The sequence below is a fragment of the Olea europaea genome, chromosome 4 (genome assembly GCF_002742605.1).
Source record: "Olea europaea var. sylvestris chromosome 4, O_europaea_v1, whole genome shotgun sequence".
In the NCBI taxonomy this organism is placed as follows: Eukaryota; Viridiplantae; Streptophyta; class Magnoliopsida; order Lamiales; family Oleaceae; genus Olea; species Olea europaea.
This window is the reverse complement of record NC_036240.1, coordinates 1,531,598-1,542,714: the sequence shown is the minus strand read 5'-3', so window position 1 is coordinate 1,542,714 and position 11,117 is coordinate 1,531,598. Positions and strand designations below refer to the sequence as shown.

Sequence of the window (11,117 nt, the reverse complement as noted above, 5' to 3'; positions counted from 1 at the left end):
GTCTCTTGATCAACGACTTTGTCAAAAAGATCCTCAAAGGTGATGGAGGAATCCCTAGTTCAAAGAGTTGCCACCACCTCTTTGTAAGCAAACTAAGAGGCCAGCATTAGTAGGTGAAGCACCTAGAATGCTGAAAAATAGACTTTACAATGTGCGTATACTCTATCAAGAGGCGTTCAAGCCTAACGAGAAACTCCTCAAAAGTAATGAGAAGAATAATTGATTCTCATTCATTGAAGCAAGATGGTCGCCGAAAATGAGAGGTCTTGTCCTTTCCCGGAGTAGGCAACATTTGAGGTAATTTTTATCCCTGGCTTGTAGAATGTAACTGTAACTCTTGTGAAGCTTAGAGGCTGACGGTTGAAATTACTTCAAGTTTAGCATCCTTGACAAAATGTTTATGAGATTCATCAATGGTCCTTGTACGATTGATCTCAGAGTTTAACTGCAAAAGAATGCACGTCTAAAGAGGTATTAAAATAGTCAAAAAGGCCATCCAACACTCAAGTCAGCTAAGGATACGAGTATAATATAAATAATTGATTATGTTGATAAGGTCCTTAGACTTCTATTCTTTTACGAGTAATGCTATTTATAGTTCCCCATTATTGGTTAGCATCCTACGTGCGAGGTATGCTTTCATTTTTTAGGTAATTTACCCCCTTTTTCCTCATCTACACACTAAGACAAAATTGTTGACCTCGTGAATTGGACCCTCCACGTGGCCAACAGATAGCCACTCCACGTAATCCTCCTTACATACAACAACGCACGGTCAGAAGCACACGGCTGAAACCAGCGGAGGTGGCGACGACCGCATACACTCCAACGGTCAAGTCAGTGTTAGATGATCAGAACAGTGCTCAAATTATGTAAGAGAGTGGGGAGGAGAATATATATATTTCTTAGTATGGAGAGTTAAGTTGTGAGAGTTTTATTACCTTTTCTCATTGCCAAGCCTTGGGTATTTATAGACGTGGAGCACCGTTAGATGTGGAACACGTGTATACATCTGAAGGTGTGAGGCATCCGCTCATAGGCGTCAATCAGTCGAATCTAGAGTGGGCAGGTAATTAATTCTTCTAAGTTGAGTTGACATAAAGTTGATACGTCATATCAACTAATCCTATGGAGACGTCCCATCAACTAACCCTTGAAGGCAGAGAGGATCCTGATACAGATCTTTCTGAAAGTTGCAGCTGAGGGATCTGTTAAAGAAGCACCTCGGAGTACCTAATGCTTCGGCGTCAAGGAGCACTTCGGCTGATTCAGTGGATCTACCCTGCGGCTCGTAGCGCGTCAAGTTGGGGGTCGTCGGATTACTTCGGAACCACTTCGGATGGACACGTGGCACTTCGACTAGTAGTTCAGTTGGGGGCGTAACAGTGGTCCCCCCAAATTCAGGCATGAATATTCATATCATGGGTGGACTTATTTTCCCGATTGTGTATATTGGGTAAAGAGCTCATCTGCCACCAGTGCGTTGACCTACAGGGGACGATACGTTGGGAGATGGCTAAAGTTTTGTAAGGCTCAGGAGGGAACGCAGCGATCGAGGCGATGACTCGCAGGGGACTCCGCATCAGGTGCGTCGAAACTTTGTAAAGTTGGTGAAGAACTTATCTGCTACCGGTGCGCTAACCTACACGGGACGACGTGTTGGGAAATGGCTAAAGCTTTGTAAAGTTTAGGAGGGAACGCATCGACCGAGGTGATAACTCATGGGGAACTCCTCATCAAGTGCGTCGAAGCTTTGTAAAGCTTAGTAAAGAGCTTATTTGCCATCGGTGCGCTGACCTACAGGGGACGATGCGCTGGGAGATAGCTAAAACTTTGTAAAATTTTTGCAATGCTGCAATCGAGGTGAGTTGGGACGGCTTGTCTTTGATCTGAAGCATCTTATTATGACGTTAATCGATGTGACAGTTGTCGCGTATTTTCAAGGCGACAGTTGGATGTAGTGCCTGTTCCCAGAAAAAGGGTTGCTACGGCTACTTATTGTTGACGGTTGTTGTTGTTCGAGGTGACGTATTTTTTGCTTGTTTGAGGGGCACAATCAGATCTTGCGCGTCGATCAAATTCGACGTTTCATTTCAACGATCCAGATTTGTGATGAGATGAACGGCCTAGATTAGCATCGTTTACATTCAACGGTGGGGATCGTCTGAGGTCTCCTATAAAAGGAGTACTTAGTGCCATTCGAACGTTTTCACCTTTGCAAACTCAGAATCCCCATCGCTCTCAAATTTCTTGGCAATTTCCAGCGAGTTTTGAGTCTCTTAGTGATCTTCGGCGACTTTAAGGAGTTGGTCTTGATCTTTCTGGCGTTAGGACACTCATTTTGGTCGACTTTCATAAGTATTCTTGAGTTTTTCACAACTTTTTCTAAAAAAAACATGGCCTCTGAGGGTAATGGGTGTTCTGGAGGGGACCTAGAGGTTGTTAGGATAGATGAGCCCGTTTTGGCTACTTCGGCTGAAATTTTCGAGACGATTATAGGGGGAGAATATCTGGAGACGACCAGATAGTCTTGTAGATAATTCAGTTCATTGGGGAGCATCCGACTATCATTCCAAATTAAAATCGACTGACCTGGCCAGACTTAGGACTGAGTATAGGATTTCGGATAGTGTGGGTCTCATATTATCGGGGCCAGATGAACGAGCCTGCTACCCCAGGCCAGGGTGTGTGGCGGTTAGCGAAGCCATCCTTAAGGTTGGGCTTAGGCTACCAATCCACCCCTTCTTTAGGTATGTTTTGAGGTCTTATGGCTTAGCCATTATTCAGTTAAACCCGAACTCTTGGAGCCAAATGGTGGGTTCGTAGATGTTGTGGAAAGAGGCGTCTTACGGGGAGGAGATACCGTTCTCTATCTTCCAGATCCTGTATATACCTAAGGTTGTAGCTGGGGGATAAAACAAAGGTGTGGTATTACTTGACCTCCTGGAGGGCCCACACTCCATTAGTTCTTGACCTGTTGAGCTCCATAAAAGACTGGAAGAGTTCGTGGTGTTGGACTTTGAGGAGGTGGGGTACGATGGAGGGGACCCCCTGGCGCCCCTAACAGCACCAACAAAATACTCAACTCGTAATGAGTACTGAAACTTTGAATTTACTGGCATATCTATCCCTTTCAGTTCGAAATTTAACTTGTTTATTTCATGCAGATATACTTCCTCATTGTGAGTTCTCTACAGAAGACTTCGACACTATCTGCATCGTATATCAGCTTCCCCCGAAGATGAGGTCTTATAACGAGCTGATAGGGAAGAATATCCATTTTGTGGAGCATGAGCTCATGGCCCTTCAGGGTGAGTATAGAGGTTACATTATTATAGTCTATGATTGAAGCGTTCATACTTGACTGATTTTTTGTTTTGTTGCAGATAACTTTAACAAGAAGAGGCATCTGAAGCCCGACTTCAAGACCATCAAGAAGATGATGTCTGAAGCTCGAGCACTGAAGACATCCTCTTTTGCGTACAAGAAATAGACTGAGGATCTGATCGCGACGAGCAAGAAACTTCAGCCTGTTGTGACCGAGGAGGAAGAGGCTGAGGCCCTCTTGTTGAAAAAGGGGAAACAATCTAAGGGCCCTATTGTGGCGAGGATTGCCACGCGCCAGACGACGATACCAACCGGGGTCATGATCAGAGAAAAGGTTATTCCTCCGCCAGAGGCTTGCCTGGTTGATACCACTCCGGCCCCAATTCCTACAGCACCTCTGTCCCAGCAGCTCGAACAGTAGAGAAGGAAGAGGGCTAGCTTGGAAAAAGGCGGATTTCTGGGGCTTGAATGAGGAGAAGCTAGTGAGGGAAGTACTGGAGGCTCTTCCCCCCGAGACAATAGTTGTGGCGGTGGCCCACAATAAATATTGGATTGAAGCTTGGAGGGACCATACTGCCTCCTGTACTAAGGAGGACCTAGCTTCTGCCAGCACTGCGTGCCTCGCCAGAGCCCTGAGCACCAGTGTTCAACTTGAGGCCTTGGTGAAGGACCTTAAGGCAAAAAATGTTGACCTGGCCAAGCGGTTGGAGGCGAGCTTACCATATGAGGAAACGGTGTGGGAGGTGGAGGCCAAGACTGTTGAGTCGGAGAGGAAGAGGGCAGAGGCCTAGCTAGCTAAGGAGAGCTAACTTTGATGTTGAGAGGTTGAGGAAGGAGCTCCATGAGACGGAGAGCTAAGAGGCTGCTTTGACAAGGCGATTTGATCACGCCAGCGAGCACCATCGTTTGGCTACGGAGGCTCTGGAGGCCTCGAACAAAGAGAAGGTTGAGCTGAGGCAGAGGGTGGAGGCCCAAGTGAAAGAGATTGAGTCTTTGAAGGCTGAGGCGAAAGTTGTCGGTAAGTCAGCTGTGCTTCATTGATAATTTCGAGGAGCATCCTTTATATGACACCTTCGCCAACTATTGAGCCTCCTGAAATGCCCAAGCGATGCTGGAGCGGCTGAAGGAGGTTCATCCGACACTGGACACTTCTGTTCTTGAGGCGGAGTTCGGTGGGCCTACTGGAGATCGCCCAGACATCGCACCTACTAAGGAACTTGCGGAGGCTCCCCAGGAGGTGGTGAAAATGGGGGATAAGGCCATAGTGCCAATAGATTAGGACTCATATTGTAACGGCTTTGGCCGAACTTTTGTAATCTTTTTGATGTTGATGAAATGACATTTTTTTAACTGTATGGTCCCTTTACTTTTTTTTGTTGAACTGTTTGCATCCTGATGAGTAACGTATACTAAAAGTAAATATTGAGCATCACTTACCAACAATAACCAATCGATGACAGAAGAATTGACCCATATAAAATACTGAAGAAGTGAGGTACCAATTTATTAACCTATGAACATAATGGAGAACTGAGGTATTATAATTTACAACATTTAGCACTTAGGAATGTTACAATGGACTGAGAAAATAGAGATTGGATTAGAACATACACATCACTGATAGTATTTCCTCAAGTGTTCAATGTTCCACTGATGAGGCAGCACTTTCCCTGCCATGTCTTCAATTTCATAAGTAACGGGTTGGGACTCCTTGCAGATGCGATAAGGACCTTCCCACAGATAGTGCCAATTTATTGACCTTGCGAATGGAACCCTCCACGTGGCCAACAGATAGTTACTCCACGTAATCCTCCCTGTGCACAACAACGAATTGTCAGAAGCACACGGCCAAAACCAGCGGGGCCGGCGGCGACCGCATACACTCCGACGGTCAAGTCAGTGTTAGGTGATCAGAACAGTGCTCAAATTATGTAAGAGAGTGGAGAGGAGAATACATATATTTCTTCGTATGGAAAGTTAAGTTGTGAGAGTTTTATTACCTTTCCCCCTTGCCAAACCTTGGGTATTTATGGACGTGGAGCACCGTTGGATGTGAAACACGTGCATGCATCTGATAGTGTGAGGCGTCCGCTTATAGGGGTCAATCAGCCGTGTCTAGAGTAGGCGGGCAATTAATTCTTTTGAGTTGAGTTGCCATAAAGTTGATACCTTATATCAACTAATCCTATGAAGACGTCCCATCAACTAATCCTTGGAGGCAGAGAGGATCCTAATACAGATTTTTTGGAAAGGGCGACAGATGGATCTATTAAAGGAGCACCTCGAAGTGCCTAACGCGTCGGTGTCAGGGGGCACTTCGGCTGATTCAGTGGATCTACCCCGCGCTTCGTAGCGCGTCAAGTTGGGGTTTGTCGGATTACTTCGGAACCACTTCGGATGGACACGTGGCACTTCGGCTAGTGGTTCAGTTAGGGGCGTAACAGGAACCAATATTTTTTAGGTTGAAATTAAGTTAATTAAATAAATTTAATCGATATTTTTCATACAAATAAATTTCTAAATAATTTAATTATTTAAAAATTTATTTTCTCTCCATCCATACAAGTTCAATGCTTACAATAAAAAACACTCAAATAAATGTCAAAAGAAGACAAGTAGTAGTTGACGGCAGCATTAACTCAAAATATAAGCTTTGTGCGTCTCACCAAACCTGCTTACCTACCACGTTTAACCCCTACTCTTTTCTCCGTTAATTCCTGCCGTTAACTTTGACTCCGTCAAATCCTCCAACCCCAAACTGTGAGGACCACCATGCCCACATTCTCCACCTAACCTGTGCCACCCCGTCTATATAAACCGTCGCCACCTTTTACCTTGTCCAATCACCAGCACCACATCCTCCGCCGGGAGCGAACACACGACCACCATTTTCATTTCTCGATAGCTTACATCCAATAATGGATCTTCTCCTTCTAGAGAAGACCCTTCTGGGCCTTTTCTTCGCCATTATAGTTGCTGCTGTAGTCTCTAAACTACGTGGCAAACGCTTCAAGCTCCCTCCGGGCCCAATTCCGGTGCCAGTTTTCGGAAACTGGCTTCAAGTCGGCGATGATTTGAACCACCGGAATCTCACCGAATACGCCAAAAAATTCGGCGAGATATTCTTGCTCAGAATGGGCCAACGTAATCTCGTCGTTGTCTCATCACCGGACCTTGCAAAGGACGTTTTGCACACTCAGGGAGTTGAATTCGGTTCACGGACACGAAACGTCGTGTTCGATATTTTCACCGGTAAAGGCCAAGACATGGTGTTCACCGTCTACGGCGAGCACTGGCGCAAGATGCGGCGGATCATGACTGTGCCGTTTTTCACCAACAAGGTTGTGCAGCAGTATCGCCATGGTTGGGAGGCTGAAGTGGCGGCTGTGATTGAGGATGTGAAGAAGAACCCTGAATCCGCCACTAATGGGATTGTTTTAAGGAGGAGATTGCAATTAATGATGTACAATAACATGTACAGGATCATGTTTGATACAAGGTTTGAGAGTGAAGAGGATCCTACTTTTGTGAAGCTCAAAGCATTGAATGGTGAAAGGAGTAGATTGGCTCAAAGCTTTGAGTATAATTATGGAGATTTTATTCCCATCTTGAGGCCTTTCTTAAGAGGTTACCTTAAGATCTGCAAGGAGGTTAAGGAGAGAAGATTACAGCTCTTCAAGGACTATTTCGTTGATGAAAGAAAGTAAGTATTTTCATTATTATTATTTTTTTTATTCCTCCTTTTTGATCTGATTTGTTAATTTATTTAAGATTTTACAGTGATTAATGATAAAAAGCGAAATCTATAAACAAACATGCAACTTGCTTTTGATTAGGGGTACAAAAGTTAGAACTGTAGCTTTGGATAGGATTGTTGAATACAGAGACTTTTCAAACTTGTTAATCCCTGAATCCCCTATTCACCCAAGAAATGATTTTTGTCTTTGAGCCAACAAGTAATCATCCCCGGAGTAGCTTGGAGGTATAGTCGAGTGGTAGACCAGAAAAGCACGAACCGAACCCCTCGGGTGTTTAAAGTTATAGTACTTCAGGAGCTGGGGTTTATCCGTTTACGTTATGGTCGACCAGAACATAATATGGTATAGTCGAGCAGTTGATCAGAAAGATCCGGGGTGTAGAGTTGTAGTACTTCAGGAGCGGCGCTTATCGGTTTATGTTATGGTCCTTGCCTACTTCATTTTGGTGAATTTACTCATTTATATGACTGGGAATCTTCATAAGGTATTCAACATGTTCAGACAATGACTGATATTACCAATTCAGAACGCCTATTGCAGCTAGAATCATCTTTTATCCACTTGTCTATTCTTTTATTTATTGTTCGAGTGAATGAAAATCGTCCATTCAAATGCATATACAATCGTTGGCAATGAAGAGAAGAGACTTGAGAGTTCAAAATACTGCTCCTCAATTTTAATGTGTCGTTTTCATTTGACAGGAAGCTCGCCAGCACAAAGCCAATGGACAGCAACAGTCTGAAATGCGCCATTGATCACATTCTTGAAGCTCAGCAAAAGGGAGAGATCAACGAGGATAATGTCCTTTACATTGTTGAGAACATCAATGTTGCTGGTACGTCTCTAGTTTATTTGGTTTTCTTCCTTTTTTTTTTCCATGGCGTAACTCGTATTCCTATTTCGACCCCTCTAATATATTAGTGGAGTCGTGCGCTGTTACATTTTTACCGAAATTGGTGTTTAGAGAATGATCGTGTAGTTAAATCATGTGGTTGAGCAGAGCCAGCCCGACCTTAGCTCAACCCTTTGGGTTGTGGGCCTCATCGGTCATTTTTCTTAAATAAATTAGCAAAATTAGTCCAAAAGGATCAAATCTTTCTAGAGATATTAATAACATAAGTCCATAAGTAGGCAAAAATAAAAAAAATAAAAATAAAATAAAATAATAATAATAATAATAATAATAATAATAATAATAATAATAATAATAAAAAGAAGTCCACCCACGAGTCCAAAACAAGTCGGCTCGTGAAAAGAAGTGAGCTCGACTCGCCCCATGCTCGTCTTAAATCGAGCCGGAGCGCTCCCATGGGGTTGGAGTAAACAAGATGAGGTTGGTATAAGGTTGAACCCCAACCTCAAGGGTCCTCCACCGGCCCTTGCCCTGGAGTATCGTGAGGGAAGTAAATCGCAGGTTATGCCTCCAAGGGTATAGGGTGGAAGGCTGCTTGTACACTTGCACTTACCCAAGAGCCAAATTCATATTTTAGGATTCGAACCCTTGACGCGATAGCCTAAAGCAAAGTTGAATTTTTTCGCCCTCCCTTCTTACCACTTGGAGATATGCCCTGGGGGCTGGGGGCAACAAGATGAGGTTGGTATAGCTACTAAAGGTTGTGGGTGAAATGTTGATTGAAGAGTACTAATAATTATATATGCTACTGATGTGGACGTGATGATGACTTGAAAGATAATTTTGGTGCAATGGTGTGGGAAAAAAAATTTGATTGGAGGGTCATAATATTTTATACAAGCGATTGACGTGGATGTGATGACTACTTTAATGATATGTCTAGTGCGATGGAGTAGACATCAATTGTGAATGAAGAAAAGTTTGAATCTCGATTTTTGTCACGTCTACCGATATCTGGTATTGCTTCCAAACACGGTGTGATCCTTTTGCATCTTACTGACTTTGTTTGGGATCTAAAGCTTATTTATTGTGATTGTATATTAATATTTTTGTTAATTATCCTGCTTTTTATTTTTTTATTTTTTTTTGTCTTCTTGACAAAAATAAAAATAAAAAAAAATCCACAATTAAATATTGGTATAGTTCTAATCTTCCTGCTCCGTGTGGCATTCTCTAGATCCACGAAACATAGAGGAGGATAAAATAAAATTCATGAGCACATTCCTTTCATTCGTAGAAATAGATGCGTGCGTGATTAGGTTATAAACAAGTTTTAGGTATACTTTTCTCTTGTGTACACGCTTTGGCTACCAATATGAATATTTTTTTAATTTGTATTTCTACGCAAATTGTGCTGTTGATTTTAAATAATCAAGTATAAAAAAATACACCTTTGTTTTGGTTGGTGGGCTGCCATCACGTGATATGTTTTCTTCCAATTTAAGGCATCACTGGGCACCACCCACACCCGCCAGCATTAACTAATAGCAATTTGCTTACCTAACCCACTTTTGATTTAATCGCCATGACGTTCCCACCAGTCTGTAGAGCATGTTCGGCTAAGTTTAGAAAAATATTATCCTCTCGAGAAGTAAAGATTTATTTTAAAAAAAGTTTGTAAGCTTAGCCGAGCATACTCGTATGTGCTTCTTGTTTAGATTAGGTTTGGTGTAGTTAGATAGATACGATTTGATTTCATACTCAAAACTTACTATTTTTAATTATTTAATGATGTGATGTGCTTTTCATGGCAGCAATTGAAACAACATTATGGTCAATTGAGTGGGGTATTGCAGAATTAGTCAATCACCCTGAGATCCAGAAGAAACTCCGTGATGAGATCGATACCGTGCTCGGACCAGGAGCGCAAGTCACGGAACCCGACACCCTAAAACTCCCATACCTTCAGGCCGTGGTTAAAGAAACCCTCCGTCTACGGATGGCTATTCCTCTTCTGGTCCCCCATATGAACCTCCACGATGCCAAACTTGGAGGGTACGATATTCCTGCCGAAAGCAAGATCTTGGTCAATGCTTGGTGGCTAGCTAACAATCCCGCTCACTGGAAGAATCCCGAGGAATTCAGGCCAGAGAGATTCTTGGAAGAGGAGTCGAAAGTTGAGGCCAATGGGAATGACTTCCGGTATCTCCCATTTGGTGTCGGTAGAAGGAGCTGCCCTGGAATCATACTTGCATTGCCTATTCTCGGCATTACTTTGGGACGTTTGGTGCAGAATTTCGACCTGTTGCCTCCTCCTGGGCAATCGAAGATAGACACCAGTGAGAAAGGTGGCCAATTCAGTCTGCACATTTTGAAGCATTCCACTATTGTGCTAAAGCCAAGATCCTTTTAAAATTTGTGTTGTGAAAAAGATAATGATGTCTGAATCGGTTCTGTGTTTTTTATTATTTTGGCCACAGTTATATGAATATTTGGATTTTCCAGTAACATTCTCTCCTACACTCTTGATACTTGGTTTGTAGCTACACCGAAGTCTATAATTTGCAGAAAGAAAGTTGCTGATTAATCGGCCAACATGGTTGAATATTGTACCATTATTTTCTCCTGTTATACCGTACGTAGACTTTTCATCAATTATTCTACTTTTATTTTGATGTTGTTAAAAATAACGTGGGTCGACTTTGACTTTACAACAAAATGGAATTGAGAAATCGCAGCTGAAAATGGACACAAGTATTTACGTGGTTCACCCAATTTAGGTTACGTCCACGGGCAAGTATAGGAGGATTTCACTATAGTAGGAGAATTACAACTCTCTAAATACAAGGAGATAACAACAATTAATCTCTCTTGTAATATGAGAATACGAGGTAATATTTAGGAGAAACTAATATTTTTTTTTTCTCTCTACTCCCAATCTTCTCTCTACTCTCTAATTCCTCTCAAGTTGCTTGCATTCTCTCTCCCCACATCTACCTCTATTTATAGAAATTGTTAACCTCCTTAATGGAAGTATCTACATGAAAACAAGAAGAATTTCAATTGAAATTTTCTTCTTAAATAGTCAAATATGGTGGCTAGGAGAGTTTCACTTCAATTTTGCCACTTCCAAGTTGTGATTGGTGGAAAGGAATTCAAATTCAAGTTGGTCACTTGCA

General features: G+C 42.6%; 1 protein-coding gene and 2 long non-coding RNA genes across 3 annotated transcripts; 2 read left to right on the top strand and 1 right to left on the bottom strand.

Annotated features, from left to right (window-relative positions):
* Positions 1-4,807: 4,807 nt before the first annotated feature.
* Positions 4,808-6,019, bottom strand: LOC111393220. The gene is made up of 2 exons (XR_002702378.1): positions 5,328-6,019; positions 4,808-5,141 (listed from the first exon to the last, which is right to left on the bottom strand). It is a non-coding gene; the product is annotated as an uncharacterized LOC111393220 (long non-coding RNA).
* A 139-nt stretch (positions 6,020-6,158) lies between these two features.
* On the top strand, positions 6,159-10,561 carry LOC111393218 (trans-cinnamate 4-monooxygenase). The gene is made up of 3 exons (XM_023018652.1): positions 6,159-7,030; positions 7,787-7,920; positions 9,753-10,561. Exons 1-3 carry the CDS (start codon positions 6,246-6,248, stop codon positions 10,349-10,351), a joined length of 1,518 nt encoding a protein of 505 aa, XP_022874420.1. The 5' UTR covers positions 6,159-6,245; the 3' UTR covers positions 10,352-10,561.
* LOC111393219 lies at positions 7,927-9,560 on the top strand. Its single transcript, XR_002702377.1, has 2 exons — positions 7,927-8,418; positions 8,680-9,560. It is a non-coding gene; the product is annotated as an uncharacterized LOC111393219 (long non-coding RNA).
* Positions 10,562-11,117: the final 556 nt, after the last annotated feature.

What these genes read in the sequence shown, in the direction of transcription:
- LOC111393218 (XM_023018652.1), top strand. Translation starts at nt 6,246, where the DNA reads ATGGATCTTCTCCTTCTAGAGAAGACCCTTCTGGGCCTTTTCTTCGCC. An exon ending in TATTTCGTTGATGAAAGAAA is followed by an intron (nt 7,031 to 7,786) that starts GTAAGTATTTTC and finishes TTCATTTGACAG; the next exon opens with GAAGCTCGCCAGCACAAAGC. An exon ending in TGAGAACATCAATGTTGCTG is followed by an intron (nt 7,921 to 9,752) that starts GTACGTCTCTAG and finishes TTTTCATGGCAG; the next exon opens with CAATTGAAACAACATTATGG.